Source organism: Galleria mellonella, unplaced genomic scaffold (genome assembly GCF_026898425.1).
Source record: "Galleria mellonella isolate WM207_F2 unplaced genomic scaffold, CSIRO_AGI_GalMel_v1 utg83, whole genome shotgun sequence".
NCBI lineage: Eukaryota > Metazoa > Arthropoda > Insecta > Lepidoptera > Pyralidae > Galleria > Galleria mellonella.
Genome location: NW_026442162.1, coordinates 3225217 through 3246959, shown reverse-complemented (window position 1 = coordinate 3246959; position 21743 = coordinate 3225217). Strand labels below are relative to the sequence as shown.

General features: G+C 35.9%; 2 protein-coding genes across 3 annotated transcripts in view; one reads left to right on the top strand and one right to left on the bottom strand.

The window, feature by feature from the left end:
• LOC113516924 (tribbles homolog 2-like) overlaps positions 1–6720 on the top strand; it is a 44984-nt gene extending 38264 nt beyond the window's left edge. For both annotated transcript variants that reach the window (XM_052901874.1, XM_026901427.3), the window contains exons 4-5: positions 3619–3810; positions 4662–6720. In XM_052901874.1, the coding sequence (XP_052757834.1) occupies positions 3619–3810; positions 4662–4926 (457 nt within the window). In that variant the 3' untranslated portion in view covers positions 4927–6720. The remainder of the gene's footprint in view (positions 1–3618; positions 3811–4661) is intronic.
• Positions 6721–13356: 6636 nt separating this feature from the next.
• LOC113516643 (NADH dehydrogenase [ubiquinone] flavoprotein 1, mitochondrial) lies at positions 13357–21508 on the bottom strand. The gene is made up of 8 exons (XM_052901873.1): positions 21374–21508; positions 21003–21221; positions 20443–20735; positions 19112–19342; positions 17751–17983; positions 16409–16612; positions 16008–16075; positions 13357–14442 (listed from the first exon to the last, which is right to left on the bottom strand). The coding sequence occupies exons 1-8, from the start codon at positions 21420–21422 to the stop codon at positions 14303–14305; spliced, it is 1437 nt and encodes a 478-aa protein (XP_052757833.1). The 5' UTR covers positions 21423–21508; the 3' UTR covers positions 13357–14302.
• Positions 21509–21743: the final 235 nt, after the last annotated feature.

Sequence of the window (21743 nt, the reverse complement as noted above, 5' to 3'; positions counted from 1 at the left end):
CAATTTTCGCAACTCTGCTTGCTTACAAACGCTCCATGTATGTACGAGGTCTGTCCGGAAAGTTCGTATAAAAGTGTTCTGGAATGCGAGAAAGAGGAGTGGGGAGGCCAGGTAAGCGCAGGACCCCTTCCTTATATCCCTAACAATGCTTCAGTTCTGGTCTGACCGCCGTGCGGTGCGAACTGGCTTGTCACGCCATCTGTGAAGTTACCTCTTAACGAAACCCCGTCGGCATGGAGCCCGCTTCCGTTGAAGAGCAGCGCGTCGTAATCAAGTTTCTCTCGAAACTCGGCAAGAATGGCCGTGAAATTTTTGCCGATCTCAGAACAGTTTATGGGGATGATGCTGTGAAGGAACCAACCGTCCACAAGTGGCTAAAAAGATTCAGAGAGGGCCGAGACAATGTTGATTGTTTTTTTCGATGTTCGGGGGATTGTCCATCAAGAATTCGTCCCTCCAGGCCAGACAGTTGATGGAAAATTCTACGTCGATGTGCTCAGACGCCTCAAAGCTCGTGTGGCACGAGTTCGTCCAGAATTGGCGCGAGAGGGGCGTTGGATTCTTCACCACGACAATGCCCCTGCCCACACCTCTCTTGTTGTCCGTGAGTTTTTGAGTAAAAATTCCATTACGGTGACCGAACACCCCCCCTATTCGCCGGATTTGGCCCCGTGTGACTTCTTCTTGTTCCCAAAAACCAAATTGGTACTTCGGGGGCGGCATTTGGGGGACATAAATGAGATAAAAAAAGCTACGACGGGGCAGCTGAGAAACCTACAACCAGAGGACTTTCAAGGAGCCTTCTCACAGTGGAAACGGCGTTGGCACAAGTGCATTATGTCACAGGGGGAGTACTTTGAAGGGGATAAAATTGATTTACCTGAATAATTGTAAAATAAAATTTTTAAAAAACTTTTATACGTACTTTCCGGACAAACCTCGTATATGCAGACTCATAGATAAGCCACAAAGCCTCATTCTACGATACTGTTATCAATCGAATTTCATAAAACATCCGCTGTGGGAGCTCGATTGCACAATAAGAGCCGACGTATAATTGGGCATGGCCGGGATGGTTTCCCAACCTATCCCAGCGGCATCTCCGCGGTGAAGCAACGTGATTGCGACACTGCATGTCCCTACAATGCGGGTTACGAAAACCTATGACTAACCGCTTACCATAGCATACAGGGCTCGGAAGTAACCTATCTATAAATTAGCTAGCAAATTATCTATCGCCGATGTAGCTATTAAAATTCTGTCGCAATATCTAACACATTGCATCGAGACTCTTTTGTGAATGATCGCGCGTATGCAGCACTTCCTAGCAATTGCGCAAGTATACGTCATGTGGCAGCGACTGGCGATATAAGTCGAGCAGGAAGTGCATGCATGTGTGCTGCATCTGACTGCCATTGTTTGTTACAAAACTGTCAGGGTTGAATTGAGCAATGGCGGCCGTTGCGAAATCTCGCCGCTGTGCATCCCGCTAATTGTGGGCGATCTCCCACACGTTGATATACGACGGTACACAATCAACGTAACGGTATTTATATTTAACTGCAACAACACTAGCTATGGGATCTCTACAAACTTAACCAAGAGTAGATACGACAAACGCCATTTACAAACATGTTATTTAAACGAAACGTTAGTTAACACAGTTGCGAAGTTGTTAACGTGAGTCAATTTAGTAATGCACACAATTTAGTTTTGGGCGTGAGTTCACGATTCGGATTAGAGCGTTAGTGGGTACATGCCACTCGAAAATCGGCCCTGCGTATGCGTAATGCCAAATTGCGTAAATTGACAGTTGTCCTTTCGCCCGCCGTCCCGCGTCCGAGACACCGTCGAGAATCCTTCGAGGCCACCGTTCGGAAATCCGGCCAACCTTCCGACCGCGTTACGACACCGTATAACTTATTTACACGTTGCGAAATTCGAATCGATTGCAACTGCAGACATCGCACTTTAGCCTTGCCGTTGTAGGGATTTAATTAGGATCAGTTGCGCAGTTGAAGAGACCTAAACGGATACGAGGACGTCCTACGGAGCCCGCGCCACTCACTGACTGATTACAAAAAAAGGGTCAGAGTGCAGTTGTGCGGTGACGTCACTCGTTTTGTCAACTGCAGTTCCCACAGTAGATCTATTGCCATTGCAAAATAGTGATTACTAGGCACGTGCTTAAACACGCACGGCTTATACCTTCATACTATTATACCGACTCAACAGATATTTACACGCAATAAACACTATTGTCTACCTCTCATGGGAGTCAAAGTGAAGATATATTGATATTTTTCACATATATGACAAAATAGGTATTCACTAACGATATCGACGCGCACTCATATAATGTATCACATCGTTTACTGACAGCCAGTTGCGACAGTCATAACGAGAGTAACCTTTAGATGGAGCCAACCGCTCTATATTGTCACGATCGTGTTATAAGTTTAATAATAAATAACGATATCGTTTATCTATTATATTGCATTAAGTAGCGCTGTACCTATAAAGTTATTAAAATACTGTATAATACAGTCCAGAATAGCTCGTTTATATTTTACTCATTACAAGCACGCAGTAGCAATACTCGTAACACTCGTCAATTTCAGCCGCTATAGTGTTGCGTCCGTCCGCAGACAATTTGTCAAACAGTCGAGACCGCAACTTGAGGTTTTGTAACTATACTTTGAGTAAACTTGGTATTTATTACTTCCATCTTTCTAATTACATACGCATGAAACAAATAATAATAATAAAAGGTTTATGCAAGAAAAAGGCGAAAAATACTCTCACAAATATATTTAACATACCATCCCCTTCTGAACTATTATTAAACATTCTAAAAATATTACGTATGTAACATTAATGCACTTCAATTTATCTACATCGAACCGCCCACCACGCACCTGCCTCGCCTCAACCACAAATTACTTACTTTTTATTTTTTGCACTATGATTTCGAATTTTTAAATACAATCCAATGGACGCAAGTTAAAAACAAGCGGTAGAGGGATCATGTAAATTGAAAAGTCTCGTTTGTCATTCGTCATCCGATCAGAGCGGTTTATTTACATGCAATCATACATAGCCTGGTGTAGTATTTCGAACTGTGCATTTAATGCATTTCGAAACGATGCGGCGGCTGTGAAATACGAGGTCGCGCACGGTGCGCCTAAAGCCCGTGATGTGATGAAACAAAACCCATTGCATCATTGAACAGCTTTATGGTTCACCATGTAATTATTTACATGACATTATTGTTACATATACATCGAATTGTGAGCCCGCGCGACCATTTTGCAATATTATCTCGAGCGCACGCATAATGTTTGATGCTTTATGCACTAATTAGCTGTATACGCAAATTGTTAATAGCGCCCGGACAAAGCTTTGTGCACAAAGGAATCATTACGGGCGAGTGCATATGGACCATATACATATATATATACTTTGATGTATTATAGACAGCACGCTCGCGAATTATATGGGTCAGTGGTCGATGCACGTCAAACGCATAACACATTTGACCTGACAACACCGCCACATCTTCTTTGTATATTAATATACAGCTCTCGAATCTAAACTCTCTCTCTCATTTTGTTACAGAACGACGTTAAAATTAGAATCGTTGGAAGATGCTGTTGTACTCGATGATCCAGAAGAAGATCTCCTCCAAGATAAACGCGGGTGTCCAGCTTACGTGTCTCCAGAAATTCTGAGAGCTCATCGGACGTACTCAGGAAGAGCAGCAGACATGTGGTCCCTCGGCGTCATACTGTACACGATGCTTGTTGGAAGGTGCGTATCATTTACTTAATATGCGTTAGGACTAAATTCTAATTTGTTATTCAAATTGTTTCATTATCTCTGACACAGGAAATGATATTTAGGTTAATTGCAATTAAACGTGCATAAATAACAAAGGGTGGTGACGGAGTGGGTGTCTTCACCTGCACCGCGTGGGACTTACCGTTTTTAAAGATCGCGAGAAGGGTCCGGGGCGACCGTTGGCAAAAGCGACAACGTCACTGGCTAGGGGATGATCACCTGTCGTCCGTTACGCGCCAACGGCTAACAATTATATCACCCACATATAAATGAGTCAAGTGAAATCTTCGGCGCACCTGCCGCGGTCATGTGGCGAAGACGTTGCTACCCCCGCTCCCGAGAGCCTTCTCCGTCGCACCTGCCGTTCGCGATCCTTTGTTTTCTACTTTTTTGGCCCCTCGCACCCGTAATTTATATTCTGAATTCGGGATTTCGCCGCAATCGCCGCTTCACCTGTCGCCGGAAGGGTTCTATATTACCTGAGTTTTTGTTTTGGCGTGCATCTGCTCTCTCCAAATGACAATCGGATCGTTCGTCATTAATTGGGTACCGTGCTTTGTAAAAACTGAACGATTTATGGGCCCCAAACCCATCGTCGATGTTAATGATTCTATCTTATCTTTTTCAAACGCGATAAGCATTTTTTCTATGAAATTGTTTTTTCGAATATCCTATTCAGTAAAATAACTTATCAGTTTACATTGGACATTTTGCAGATTTAAATTTAAAATTTATTTGACATTACTCAGAACTTTGTCTATAAATAATCTGTTTTCAAAATATTGATTGTCATTATTAATTACGTTTATTTTTTGTTACAGATATCCATTCAATGATTCAGAGCACGCGTCATTATTTGCAAAAATATCACGGGGTTACTTCGTAGTGCCCGAATGCCTATCATCACGGGGAAAATGCTTGATACGTTCTCTGTTACGGCGGGAAGCATGCGAGCGTCTGAGCGCGAGGGATGTCCTCAGACACCCTTGGCTCGCAAGAGACCCTAGGAACGAGCTACCGCCCCGTGCCGCCGCCTCGCATGATCGACTCGTGCCAGATATCGACATGGAGGAAGATTGTATCTAGTTCTCAAGCAGTTAATTCGAAGAGCAGCTCATAACCGGTGCTGGCATCGGTAGGGGAAACATAGTTTCATTATCACATTTAATGCAATAGTCTGTCCAGGCGCATCGTTCGTACTGATCATTTCAATATGTTCCATATAAAGATGTAAGCAGTATCAACGCGCGTAATGGACGTTCGTTGTGATTCAAATATATTTATGAATTTATTATAAGTTATTCCGGCCTATGTCCGCTGTAAGGTTGCGGTTGCGCTCACTGAAATAGTCTATTACAAAAGTCGATTTCAATACCACGTGTTCAATATTATTTCAGTAGTAGTACCCGAAGCCAAATGAAGGTCTCTGTGGAGATTTTGTTTTAGTGATTAAGGCCCAAGTGGGATCAGTTGGTGGGGGCGGCTGGCCCGCGCCCCGCCGCACTCTAATTTATAATCTAGAAGCTCGAAATCTGCAATAAGAATCGCATAATTCAACAACAGCGCAAACAAACGCTGCTCCAACGAAATTACAGTTTTATGCGGGTTTTATTGGCGGTATTTTGTTTAAGCTTTTACGAGCTGTGGTGTAGTCATAATGTTTGTAATGACAGAAAGTGAGACTGATATCGCGTTCTTGTGATCTTTGGAAGCGTAGCGACGAGCCTCTTCTCGTCGAGCATGTAGATCGATTCGGGCTTTGAGACAGATCGTTTGGTGTCCGCCATATGCCGGGACGTACAAATGTTTATTTCATTGTCCGAAACTGTCCGTGTCGAATTATTTATATGAAGCATTATGTTAACTATTACGTTAAATCCTCTTAAGCCTAATGTAACCATATCAATTTCACAACAGTATAGATTAATTACTATATTGCATTGAAATTGTTGCTGTACGCTGTAGCCTTAGGTAAATTACCTATGTAAATGTATATTTTATATTTATATGAAAGTAAACTTATAATTCATGTAATTGTGATCTCCACCGATGTTATTTAGCGATTATTAGATTGCCATTATGTTGTTACGCAGAAGTGATAGTTCTTTTGTTGCACAACGTTCGTTTGCTTCCATCATAGAGTTATTTTTGATTATATTATTTGGTTATATTAAATCGTGATTATTTGAAAAATCGACAGTTAACTAAATTATTATTATGTTATTTCATGTATCAATCAGAAATTATGTTTGAAAAAATATTTTTACACACACATCACCATGTACCGATAATGGTCGTAGAATTTGGTCTGTGCCATTTATTTAATTTAAACGTAATAATTTATTTGTTGTTGATAATAATAATAGACGGTATGAAGGCGGCACTTCTTCCTATAAACTAAATTATTTTCCCATTTGGTACTTGGTGTTGAGTTTTATTGTGATTGAAATTTTGAGATCAATTTTCGTTTTCATTATTCTTTTCTATTTTTTTTTCCAAATTATAAATCAATAATGTTACCATATCTAAATTGTTCTTTTTTACTAATTGTTTTTGAATTATTTTGTTTACATATTATTTATGCCGGGGTTGTTCAATTTCATTTCATTGAAAACAATCGCGAGCGTCGGCGGTGAGTGAGAGCGTGTTACGTCACTTCCGTATACCGCTAAGCTCGAAATAGAAATGCATTTGAACTCCGATGGTAATGGCCCCCTTAAATCTTTAAATAGTCAAGACTTTCAGTGATAAAAGCGTGTTGTACAATAGTAGCCTATCTGTAAAATATTACTATGTTAATTTATACAAACTGTAAATAGTGCTAAGGTACCCTAAGAAGAGAAAAGATGATAAAGGGAATAAAAATAATTTAGAAAAATTTTAATCACTTTCATTTGTATACCCTACCCTGATAGAAAGAAATATATTTGTACTGAAATGGTCATAGTTCTGCAAAAATGTATCTACACACAGATAAAAGAAAACGGGAGTCTATTAGTATTTCTAAAAATAATTTAATTTTTATTATAGAATAATTGTGTTATAAAAAAAAAACTTCTATTGGGGCAAAACCAGTTGTTTTGATTTCAAAACTTAACTACTTAATCGATTATGATGATTTCTACAAGACCTATTTGTATGTCCTTTAAGACAAAAAAAGAATTATCCATATCGGTTTATAACCAATGGGATTATCAGGTAACAAACATAAAAAAATACGACTTCCTTCTGGAGGTTATCAATTCGGTTATATCAAAAATTAATATCAGAAACGACTTCAAAAAGGATTTTGAAATGGTTTTTGAAGTTAGAAATCGTAAAGATCGATAAGTCATTGATTTTTTTTTTTTTTTACAAAAAGTAAACTCAAGTAAAGAACAAGTAATTAATTACTAAATTTTAAATTAAAGATTTAAAACAATAGTTTTAATGTTTTGAGAAATACTAATGATAATTAAAATTCAATAAATAGACCAAAAACTATACGGCAGATCATCAAGACACGAATGTTTCCATGATTAACTAGTTCTAAATCGGGAATTTATGTCTTCTGCGTGGGTACTGTTGTCCCACTAGTGGTTCTGCTGTAATTACATATGAGTAAAATACGTAAGACGAACGCTCAATCTTTGGAAAGAGCTCCCTGTCAAAGTTTTACCTAGATAGTATGGGGTTCTTCAAAAAGGATATATTAAGCTTTCTTCAAGGTAGGCAGCGCGCACGTGACACCTAGTATTGCAGGCGTCCATAACCTAGTGACCGTTTACCATCAAACGGGCTGTATGCTTGTTTTACGCCATTGCGATATAAAAAAAAAAGCTAGCTTAGCTATGTTTAAATTTTAATAGTAAAATACCATATATCGGTAAAATTACAAGGCATGGAGACATCTTGGCAATGCATGATGGGCAATTTAAGTGTCACAATTATTTATTTAACTCTTTATTGCACCATAGACAAAAATATACAATGACAAGTGAATAATTCAACTGAAATATAGTAACATTGATACAGATTGAAATGTATTCTGTAATATCCACAGTTGTCCGTGAAGCAGTTGTGTTTGCATGGCTGTGTTTCAGTTTGAAGGGTGGGATATGGCGTGAATTTACAGGGTACAAAAGAATAACACCTGAGTCCTCAGGAATGGCAACGCATGGGAGGTATCATGGGCAAAACAGTATACTCTGTTATGTCCATGGTACTGCTCATGTCTATAGGCGACGGTTACCACTTTTCATCAGGTGGGCCGTCAGCTTGTTTGCCATTCTAAGTTGTATAAAAAAAAACTAATACAGTTTACATCAAATGGTTTGTCTGCTTGTTTATCATTTAGAATTCCATAAAAAATTCGTACAAAGTACGTATCTACGTTTAGATGTAGGAAAACCAATTAAACTTACCACTACTTGATGACGCATCAACATGAAACATGATGTATATTTTAAATTACACCTTCAGAAACATAACTATGAAACCTTCATCTAATTTGGTGCAGTAAATTTTGCGTGATCTCGAAATTAACATACAGACAGACAAATTTTCTAAAATAATTGTTTTAACATCTATTGGTCTTGTTAAGATTAATGTCATCTTTTTGTAATATCTCCCATTTACAGATATCGTCTATTTACAATTTTATTATATCAGTAAAATTAGTTAGTTTGTGCAAATTAATTTTATTTATACTCCTGACTTTTTTTAATGATGTACCAGGTCAGTTAGCCCATCGTGACCAATTCAACTAGAATTATTCACGATGATTTCCAGAGGGAGCCACGTGGAAGTCGACCTGAAAGGGTATATTGCTGGCAATGGGGTTGTTAAACTGCATTGCTAACAATCCCTTTCCCCCACTATACACTTAGTTGTCTTTTTGTCTTTAAGGAATGTGCATTCAAGACATGACACACAGTGTAGAATCCTGGCTCTAACAAACTTGGCCATTTTAAGAAATAATAAAAATAACGGAGCTTTCTATTTCTAGCTAATAGATAAGATCTATTCGCAAACCAGTTTCCTAGTATCCAGTTGGCAATGAAAAACATAGCTACATAAACATTTAGGTCTTTAGAAGTAGGAGTCAATGACTAGATGAGTCTTTTTTTAAATAAATAAGTAGAGATATAAATATCAATTGAGTAATTTCCGTGAAGAAAATAAAAAGGAATAAATAGTATGAAACCTCAAATATATAGCATTCGGAAGATGTGAATGGGTAATTTTTTTTTTTTAAATACATTTACAGAGAACAGGTATCTTGTTTCACTTCTGTAATGTCATACCATTTGATTTTTACAAAACTCATATATTTTTCATTTACCAGAGACATAAATAATATAACCATACTCACCAACCGTGTGAATTGGGGGGGGGGGGGGGGGGGTTAGTAATGCAGATTAACAGTTCCATTGCTAACAATATACCCTAACAGGTCGACCTCACCGTTGTCCCCTCTGGAAACCATCTTGCTGAATTCCAAGCGTATTCATCACGATGGGCTAACTGACTGCCTTTTCATCCTCTCCTATCATCCCTCACTGGTGCCACGCCAGCGTATACCGTTAGCGCAGGCGGGGTTACTATTCCATTATCATTTATTAAAAAAAAAACTAACCGTGTGATCCCAGCATAGAATGGGCCACCCCTTCTTTTCCCGTGGATGTCGTGAGAGGCGACTAAGAGAACTTAGTTAATGGTATAGGGATGAGTAGCAGCGCCCGACTTAAAACATCTCTTAAAGTCCAACTGTAGTTGCCAACCCGCCTAACAAGCGTGGCGACCACTGGCAAAACTCGCCTTATGAGAAAAGTCTATGATTAGCAGTGGACAGTTAACGGTTGATATATTTTTTTTTGATAGGTGAAAATGGTAACCCCGCGTGCGCTAACGAGATACGCTAGCGGAGCACCAGTGAAGGGTGATAGATGAGAATGAAAACAGGCCAGTTAGCCCAACATGATGAATTCATCAGGAATTAACCATGATAGTTTCCAGGGAAAACCGCGAGGAGGTCGACCTTGTTGGTTATATTGCTAGCAATGGGATTCTCGGTCTCCATTACTAACAATCTCTTCCCCCCCCCCCCTCCCCCAGAGGGAGATTTTGTATAAGTCGTCTGCTTGAGTGTACCATTCGTGTTATTGCCGTGAAGCAGTTGTGTTTGCATGGCCGGGTTTCGGTTTAAAAGACATAACTCCAAAATGGCAACGAATGAAGGGGTATCATTGGCGACATAGTATACTCTATTATCCCCATATTACTGTTGATATCTATAGGTGACGGTTACTTTTCATCAGATGGGCTGTCAGCTTATTTGTCATTCTAAGTTGCATAAAAAAAATACGCATTGCAGCTATAATAAGCTGAGTGATCCATAGTAGGTACCGAGGTAATGATTCAATAATATGACGATACGGCACATACTTACATACAATGGAGTAAAAATACATTACTCAAAACTTCAGAATTCCCCATGTAATTTAAATTGTGTTATATAACAATATAAAAAATACTTCTATTTACATTTACGTCAAACAACAAAGTAAGTAGATAGATAAACATATAAATTAATTTCGAGTTTTAACAGACTTTAAAAAATGGGAGATTAAACTATTTTTTGTTTATATGTTGCGTGGTATCTTCTCGTTAATAAACTCTCTGGCCACTTATCATCTAGCAGGGTGTGTGCTTGATTAGCAATTAAAAAGATAATACATAAGGTCATATAAGACCAAGAAAACTTGAAGATATAAATGAAAACTATTGTCAATAATAGCTGTGCAAAATTTGCGCTATGAAAGCCTTGTTTGCATCCTTTCAAAGTGTTATTTTGTTGCACTACGCATTTTTTGCTAGAAATTCTTGTCATACGATAGCCTTGTAGCAACTTCTAGCCTCGTGTCATTGCAACACTAAATTGCAATTTGTAAATAACCAATTTAATATAATTAATATTTGCTATACCACGAAACAATACACAACTACAAAAAATGAAAATAATAAAAACATTCTTTGTTCATTAAGTGAAGGATTAGACACTGTAAGTTCTCAAGATAAAGTACAAATTACTTTATCTAAGATAACTTACAATTTAAAGTTTATAGATAATAAGTATTATGAATGACGATGATGCAATATTTAGCTAGTTCATTATACAATACCTACACAGTACTTACATGCCTTATCGATTTTGACAGATTATTTTTACTGGCACATTGGCCAGCTTTATTTACCTTTTGTTACCTTTATTTATACATATATTTTTAGGTATAATATAATGTATTACAAATTATACAAAATTGTCACAGTTTAATATTAATAATTAAAGATTTTCCTTAAAATAATACCTACTAGATATCTATTTGATTAATTAATTCACAATTCGACACATTTGACATTTAAAAGCTGATTGAGCTCATATGCCGATGTGATCCCAAAACTACGGCGTATAATTCTTTACAAAAGGCGTGACAAAGTTCCTTTTAGGTCGGCAACGCGCAATGCCGTATGCTTCTGTATTCATTAATTAATTCATATCAGCCGTTAACTTTCCACTGCTGAACATAGGCCTCCCCTATAAAGGGAGTTTTGTCAGTAGTTGCCACGCTTGGCAGGCAGGTTGGCAACCGCAGTCAGGCCTTGGAATTGTTTTAAGAGAGACGCTGCTGTTCCTCACTCGACCATTAAATTCTCTTATTCACCTCTTACGACATCCACGGGAAAGTAAGAAGTAGCCCATTCTATGCAGGAACCACATCCTTGGATGGAGACCTTTAATTAGATAAAACTTGAATTGAGATCACAAATCAGATAGGAAAATGACACAGGGTAGTAACTAACTGCCGCCGAATACGAACTGGCAAAACAAAGAACAATGCAAGCTATTGAAAGTAGATAAAGACTGACGAGGTTTGATACAAACAAATTTAGATAATGAATGACATAGATTTTATTTTATTTTTCCTGTACCGAATTCTAATATCTACGTCATAATTATAACAGCACTAGCGATCCGACCCGGCTTCACATGTGTAGATGAAATTCTCGAAAATAATCTGTAGCCTATGTTACTCAGGGATAATGTAGCGTTCTAATGGTGAACAAATTTTTGAAATCCGTCCAATAGTTTTTGAGTTTATTCATTACAAACATATAAAAATACCAATCTTTCCTCTTTATAATGTTAGTATAGATATAATAGATATTGATGAGAGACGTACTCGTATTATCGAAACGTCATCACTAATTTGCATCTACTTTGTAACAAATCATCGTTACTTGGTTACAATATATTGCGAAATAAGGAAAATTTATTTATTTCTAGGTATGTATTTAGCACGTAATATATTCTATCGTGTAGGTAAGTAGATACAATACGCGCAAATATCAGATAAAGTTGTCTAATATTAAGATAGCATAGGTATTAGTCTAAACTTTCCTATAATATTGCGGAAGTCAGGGATTATACGCAATAACCATTATCCATTGCGACGTATTGCTATTTCGGTGGTCGTGTTAGGTTTTTTTCTTAATTCAGCAACAAATTATTAACTAAGTATATAATGAAATTAATAATTGATTACAGTCAAGTTTGAATATATTTTAATTCTTCTTTAAATTAACATCATGTTTTGTAACTGTTGAAAATACTGCACTAACTTGAAAAACTCGATTAACAACTTCTAAAGGAAAATTTCGGAATTAAAAGAATGCCACGTGAATAAACTATTCAAAGAATTAACTAATACAATCAATAAAGAAAGAGTACAAAGAAATACGTTTTTAATTTAGAACTAATCAAACCGGTGTACCTCAAGGAAGTATACTGGGCCCATTTATATTTCTTCTACAAATAAATGATTCTCCAGACATAGGAGACCAATAATGTATTTTATTCATAGATGACTAAACATTACTACGCAAATGTAAAGATTTAGGCACTTTTAAAAATGATATTATGGATACATTAAATAAAGTAATATTACAGTTGACCTGTATATAACATATAAGAAATAAATATAGAAGTAATGGATTCCATTACTTGTTTAGATATCACGTTAGATAAAAATCTCAATTGAAGGAAACACTTTTTTTATACCACGAAGATGATAAACAAGCATACAGCCCGTTATATGATAAAGATCACTGTAATGGACGTCTGTAACATTACAGTGATCGACGGGGCACCAGTGAAGGATGATAGGTGAGGATGAAACAAGTCAGCCCATCGTGACGAATTCAATAAGAATAGTTCACGATGGTTTCCAGTGGGAAACACGTGGAGGTCAACCTAATAACAGTTTCATTGCTAACAATCCCTTACCTCCCTCACAAGTCTATTAGGGTGAGGGCATTCCCATTGTGCCTCATCATTCATAATGGTGAATACGCACTTAGAAGTAGAAGTTCACTTGAATAGAAGATCCTATTATATTAGGTAAATATGGAACTTACCTGACTGTCTGTATACATGAAAAACAATATCGCAACTCGGATTGTTAATAAAAACAAACATTTTTTTTTTTATAGTATTTTTATTAACATATTTTGTACAATTAAATTAAAAAAATCATGTTATTGTTTTTATTTAACTCATATGAGTCACTATTTGGGCCATAGACTAAATATTGTTGATAGTGATTTAGGCTTACCGCTTCAGATTAATAATAAATAATACAATGAATTACGATAAGAACGGGTTCGTTTTCAAAATAATTTATACATGTTTCAAAACCTTTAGGTTGAGTTACATCCCTTTTAGTTTAATACAGCAGACATTACATTATTCAATTTGCACAGTCCTAACTAAGCTAGTGTGCTTATTTAGAATTTTGTTGTAATAGAATAAATTTCTGTAACCACTAGCTCGTTTTACACTAGGTAAAACGATTTATACTTGTCAATTTTTAATCGTTTGATAATCCCATTGGGGTTTAAATATATGACTCTTTAAAAAAGAAATCTAATTTTTTCATTATTTTGCTGGTATTAGCTGCAAAGGATATATCTAGTCTAAAATGGGCTGATGTTCTGATAGTGCCATTGAAATGCCAATAATGTCGAAATTGTACTAGCTAGGAAAGTACTATATTATAAATTTTATCTTTAGATATACAATTTTTAACCCTCGAACATTCTATCGTTTTACTTACAGCTTATCAAAGGTTGACTGTAAGAGAAACCTCTATGGGATAAGATCGCCATTGTTTATTACATTTCACTAATGTGTTCCATATAAAGTATGTACAATAAAGTTTTTATAATACAATACTAAGCCAGTATCTTGTAACGATGAAACTTTGTAACATTTACTAGTACTCTGCATACTGGATAATGAAGTCCGATTTTCACTGCCGAATCACGATTATATACCTACGTCAAAATTACTCTAAAATTCAATATTACAGCCCAATCTCATGTCAACAAGGCATGTTCTAGTGTAGCTGAAGATCGTGCTAGGCTAGTAGAGCCTCTCAGCTTTGCTTGGGCCATTGGCAGCGGCATACTCCTGCATACGACGCTCCAGCTCCGGTCGGAAGTGACGGATTAGACCCTGTACCGGCCACGCTGCGCCGTCGCCAAGCGCGCAGATTGTGTGGCCTGAGGAAGGTGACCATAACTTTAAAATTCTATTATTATATTAATAAAAAAATAAAAAAGTAAGATCTAGGAATTTATGTTCACTGTAACAGTATTTTATTAATTTCCTTTCACTTAAATTGAGAATATAGCGGAAAAAAAGTCAATTTAAAGTTTATTATACAGTATACACCTATCCCCATTTACACGGTAGATACGTTCTATAGGCGACGATTAAATCGAAAATTAAAAATTTTCAAGTCAAAACCGTGTAAATCGAAAAGCTTGCAGAAAATGCATAATTTTGCTATTTAAGAGTTGTGATTTTTTTCAATATTATTATTGTAATAGTTCTTATTGTAGCTTCGTTCATGTTATATGATTTTGCAACATCTACTACTCTATCTCCCTTTCGTAAGCGATCCAAAATTTCGATTTTAGTTTCTAAAGAAATAACTTTTCTTTTAACTTCTTTCGACATTATAAGCCTATAACTTTTTTTTTAATTTATGTTAATTTATAAAAATCTTAATTATGCACCCACTTGTAATTTACGAATATGAAAAATTTAATCTTTCTGACACTGTGAAACTTTCACTCAAATACAATTTTCCGTAGATAAAACTTTAATTTTATGCGAAGAAATACAGACACAGTGTGCATGTGCAGCAAGTCAGCACAAAAGCTCGGGATTTCCCGTGAGATGTGTACACAGCGCACGTGTTCAAACACAGTAGCATTTAGTAGAGTGCAATAAAAACAAAAAAAAAACTTATTTGGAAAACCGTGTAAAAGCGAAAACGTGTAAAACAAGTACCGTGTAAATCGGGGGATAGGTGTACTTTGTTATATTCATGGTACTGCTCATGTCTATAAGCAACGATTACCACTTTCCATCAGGGGGGCCGTCAGCTTGTTTGCCATTCTAACATCTAAGTTGTATAAAAAAAAAATGTTTATAAAAGGTTCAATTCTATACTTCTTAGAGTGATTAAAATGTAACAACCAATTGTTGATAACGCGTCATTATTATTTTTTTAATAAATCTACGCGCCATTTTTAATTTTACAAGTAATAATATTTTACAATTCCTATTCGAACATACACAAAGGAAACACGTAAAATGTGTAAAAAACAGATTTTACGTATAAATGAAACAAAATCACTTACACAAGAATAATAACAATGTGCCGCTTTCGACAATGCGTATGCGAGGAACAATTTTGTTTTTAATGTAAACTTACAACGTAAGTAATTTATATTAAGAAAATAGATCTATCTTTGAAATGTCAACTAACTTATTTGAATATGTTCTTTAACACTGAATTTATTGAATTTATATTCCCTTTCTCTATTTAAATTAGTATAATTTTTTTTTATTCTAATTTTTGTTGAGGCTTCAGTACACTTGGGTGATTATAATTTACTATAAATAGACTTTAAAATGAATTGTATTAAATACAAAGGTCACAAATGCATCCAACAGAGGTCGGTAGACATAAGGTCACCAGTGCAAACGAAGGTGAGAGAACAATACAAAAACCATATATTGTGTTTCATAACGCCGGCCGCGGGCGCACACTAACCTTCAATTTGTTTGGAAATCTCCCACAGCATGTCGATTTCTTTAGGTGACGCATTGCCTTCGACGAACCTGCAAAATAAACATACATGTATAGTCTACCTGCATGTAAAGTAACTAATATTATAAACTAGTTATTACCCGTGACTTCGTCCATGTGATTGAAATATGTTGATAAAAAAAATCTAAGTTTTAAATTAAATATTGGATATAATACAGTATATTTTTAAACATTAAAATTCATTTTTAAAACTAGTGTTAGTATTTATTAATACAGAGCACAAGGTATCTTTCTTTCTTTTCCTTCATGGCAAACGGTCGCAAATATTTAATGGTATTACTAACGAAAAGATTTCTTTTAATTTAGTCTATGGATATATTAAATCTATTTTCTGCAAACTGTACCTGTATATTATCTTATTCATCCACGAAACACCCTCTCTGCAGGGCGTGCACTGTCCACAGGACTCGTGCTTGTAGAACATGATGAGACGAGCGATCGCCTTCACTATGTCGGTTGACTTGTCCATCACAATGATGGCCGCCGTGCCGAGGGACGTTTGCGCCGCTACGAGACCGTCGAAGTCCATTATAGCTGTAGTGCATACACTGTGGAAGTTTTATATAAGATTAAAACTTTCAACGCATAGGCGACTTAGTACAAAACATCAAGAATTTTTAATTGTATAACACACAAGCTACCTTTTATATACCAATGAGTGAAAATAGAATGATAATACTACCTGCATTATCGGTATATACAAATGGAATACCTAATAAACGAATTTTAATAATAAATTAATAATCAATTTTTTTTTACAACACAGGGGGCAAACGAGCATGTGGCTCACTTGATGGTAAGTGACTACCGCCACCCATGGTCACCCACAACACCAACGGCATTGCAGATGTGCTACCAGCCTTTTAAAAAGGAATATGCTCTTTTCTTGAAGGTTATGATGTCGTATCGGTTCGGAAATACTGCTGCTGGAAGTTGATTCCAAAGAGTGGTTGTGCGTAGGAGAAAGTGCCTTGAAAAACAAACGGTGGAAGACCGCCACTCGTCCAGATAGTTGGGTTGAAATTTTAGTTTATTGTGGGTTGTACGATGGTGAAAATCAGCAGCAGATATCAATCCGAACAATTCATCAGAGCACTTCATGATAAATTCGGTAGAAGATGCACAGAGATGCAACATCTCTACGCAGTTTCAGTGGGTCGAATCGGACAGTAGGGCGCCGATCGTCAACAATTCGAGCTGCCCGACTTTGAATGCAGTGTAATGGAAGGAGTTGGTACTGATTTTTTTCCTTGCAATTGTTATTTATATTAATTCAAATATTATTGAGTTATTTGTATGTAACATTGTTGATTTGTTGAATTGTTATAAGTTTGCTATTTTGTACTTGTATAATCTGAAAAAATTATCATATTCAACACAATGTAATATTGTTATCAAATAAATTGAATTAAAGAGTGAAATAATACCAATGAGTATCAGTACATTGCCAACCCGCCTGCCAAGCATGGCAACTACTGGTAAAACCCCACAATAGGGTGAGGGCCTATGTTCAGCAAGTAATGTAACATTTAAATTACTCTCTTTCCCATGCTTAGCCTCCCATTTAGGCTGCGTGTATGATGATGATGATGATATAATGATCAGTACATTGTGATAAATTCGCCAGGATGTTTAACCAGAATGAATCTATCGAATAGTTTACCAGTAGTATAAAAAAATACATACTCTTTAGGAATCAATGGTGTAGAAGATCCTCCAGGTATGATGGCGAGCAAGTTATCCCAACCGCCGGTGACGCCGCCAGCGTGTCTCTCAATCAACTCCTTGAGTGGTATACTCATCTCCTCCTCGACTGTGCAGGGTGTGTTCACGTGTCCAGAGATATTAAACAACTTCGTGCCAGAGTTACGGGGCCGGCCGAACGAGGCGAACCATTTGCCACCACGGCGGCATATAGTCTGAAAAACAGTGTTTAATGATATGTAAAAAAATCGAGATACGTAGAATTTTATTAAATAGATACAGGTAAAGATAAAGGGTTGAGGAAGGAAATATAATATAAAAACATTGCGTGTATTCCTCTATTGAATGACAAGCATGCATGGCTTTTAATGACCATATAATTTTAGACATAGTACATTTAAATAAATACACATAATGTTAACAGAAATTTAAAAGAGTAACTGTTGAGTTTCTTGCGGGCTCTTCTTAACAGATAACAACTTTACAAACTCTGCAGTAGATTAAAAAAGATATGACAATTTAAAAGTACTTTTAAACAAGTCTATTTAAATAAAGGTTATTTGAATTTGAATTATTACATTATACTAATAAATTAAAAAAGAAATGTTTTGTAGATGCCCTAAATACGAATACATAACTATTTATCATATATTATTATTATTTTAGCTGTTAACTGTCCACTACTAAACATAAGCCGTCCCCATAAGAAGAATTGCATACCTCTGCAGGGTGTTGCATGTTATGTGCCTGTATATGTATGTAACGTCTTATTGTACCATGTAGCAAGCGAATAAATATGATTTGATTTGAGTTTTGCCCGCTTGGCAGGCATGTTGGCAACACGCTTGGCAGGCATGTTGGCAACCGCAGTTAGGCTTTTAGATATCTACAGGAAAGGAAGTGGTGGCCATTCTATGCCCGGACCACACGGTGATTTTATTGTTTTGTTAGTAATCTCTTTTAATATTTAGATTACTAACAATCGGAAGACAGCTAATATTGCGATTTCATTTAGAGCGGTTTGTAGCACTCTTTGTTCAGCAACATAGCTGAAGTGCAATATGAAATTTCAGTATGGCCTTGCATATGAAATTTTACTTGTGACTCATGAAATATTCCAAGCCTATTTATTACCAACAGCCGCAACTTTAGTAGTCCAGTTTAACACACTATAGAAGTACTATATGATTTACATACAGTATATTTTATAATGTCTATGTAAAAAAGCACCTTCATTGTATAGGCTAGTCAGTTTTTTTTATTAACAGCAATAAAAAACATTTACATATTTGAATTAAAACACACTAGGTAATATCATAACAAAATACTCAATATACACTTACTGGTGCAACAGCAATCGTTTCCACATTATTGACTGTGGTAGGACATCCAAAGAGGCCAACATCTGCTGGGAATGGAGGCTTCAGACGTGGCTTGCCCTGTTTACCTTCAATGGACTCAATAAGAGCAGTCTCCTCGCCACAAATGTAGGCTCCAGCACCACGGTGTACGAAGACATCAAAATCATAGCCTGAACCGCATGCATTCTTGCCAATCAGTCCTGCTTGGTATGCCTGAAAATATATTTATAAAAATGTATATAGTATTTTTGATTGGAATGCAAAGAAAAGAGAAATATCAGAGGAAGGATATAATACTACATTAACATTTAAAGAATGACAAGATGAACAAAGTAATATCTCATCTAATGCAGGTTTTCTCAACCTTTCTTTTTGTTGAGATTTCCCCATTTTAAACGTAATTTTCATGCTCTACTCAAATTTTGTCATTACAAATAGCAGACATTAATATTTATTTACTCTAATTCAAAGTTATAAAAAAAAAACTTCCAACAAACAAAAAGTTACACCAATTGGTCGATTCTTAGTTCTGTTTTATATTATATGTGTTAATTTTTCTTCTGAAATTGCAAATTTAATATACCTCTGTGGACATCTCTCTATGCCCCCCAGAGCATGGGTAGCCTACTTTACTGGACCCTAGATATACTGTTTACTGACAATGTGTGATGTACCAATTATATACATCTTGAAATCTCAAATGAAACAACATAGTTCAGTACACAATTATGTAGTACTGTAATATTTTTTTATTTTATTAAGAGGGAAAACAAAACTGAAAATTATTCTTAGTCACTACTTATTTATATTAGTGTGAGTATTGCATCTGAGCATCTTCCACTAGATTAACAAAATATTATATTTTTTGCCTTGCCATGATCGACTGGACTAATAGTAGCCTGTAGAATAACCTGTTGGCCACCTCTGCCCTAAAGTGTACATTTTCCTGGTTGGAAAGTTCTAACCTAGTGTCAGAGATGTATTAATATTTGATTGTTAACTTTATATGTTTAGAAACTGAAAAAATATATCTATGCTTATGAAATAGTTTATCTAACTATCAATACATAGCCAAAACTAAGTCTAAAATGCTGCAATTTGGTATATAATTTTATTTTATAATATAAGCATCTGAAAACTATTGAAAATTTAAAATTAAAGGAAAATGCAATGCCTCATATGAAAGTTAGCTGTAACAGCTAGTATAAAATAATGTGTGTTTTATGGTAACTTACCAATTGTCTCACAATTTGTATGTTAGTCTATCACTATTTATTTAATAACAGTTAAATAAAATAATAAGTAATACAAACCTCTGCAATTGCAACTTGTAGATTACTGGCTTCATTGTAAAACTCCCCTCTGATATAAATATAAGCTGCACAAGCTCCCATAGCCCGTCCAGCTATCAGACAACCTTCAACTAACTTGTGGGGATCATGGCGCATGATCTCACGGTCCTTACATGTTCCTGGTTCACCCTCATCAGCATTCACCACAAGGTACTTCGGACGACCATCGGAGGGCTTGTTCATGAAGGACCACTTCATGCCAGTGGGGAAACCGGCACCACCACGCCCACGTAGACCAGATGTTTTAAGTTCATCTGTAAGTTGTAATCATAACTTTTAGATATTAAAATAACATTTTTTTTTATAAATAAGTTTTTAAAACAAATACATTTATAAATTTATTATTTTCATTTAGTATTGAAATTTACAAATTACAGATGAAACAGGATTGCAATATTAATAACATAGTATACAGAGTAATAATATGACTGCAGCATCTATAAGCAATAAATAACATATATTTTTATGGCAATTATCCAATTATAAATTAAACAAATGCTCTAATTGATAGAGATACATACTGACAATCCAATCGGTGCCTTTCAACAAAATATCTTTCGTCAAATACCAATCTCCGCGGCTAAGTGCCCCCTTTAATCGCCAATCATGTCGACCATAGAGGTTAGTGAAGATTCTATCACTATCTGCCAAGGGTCCATACTGGCTCTTGGTGGGTGGTGCCTGCGTTTGCTGGCATCGTACCGGCACATTACTGATGTTCACCAAGGGACCAACAAGCCCTGAAACAATAGTCAATATTATGTAAGATAACCACTGCGCATCAAACAACAAATAACATCCCACAATCCAAGTATTGCTATATAAAGACTTTAGTGATCAGTATTTGATTAAATAAAACTAATATTAGGATATAAAGGAGTAATTTACTGACCTAAATGTGATTTTGTTCCTTGAATTACTCGAGCCAGCGCACCAGCCATTTTTCTGATTATGTCAAACACAGTCGAATTTTGACACTCGTTTGACACCAAAATAATACCATGTTAAGAGATTAATTTCACCATTTTGTATGTATTTCCTGCGTAACTACAAATTGAATAATCATATAAAAAAACTAGAAGTATTGTATGTTGTGGTATTTACTTTCCTTAATAAACACAGAACACAAAATATATAAAAAAATACATTTTTATTTGAAATATATAGTATTTCATGAAATATAATTACAATACAATACCCAAAATTGATGTTTAATTTGTGTTCAAATTGTAAAATTGTTTTTGCATATAAATAGACATTAA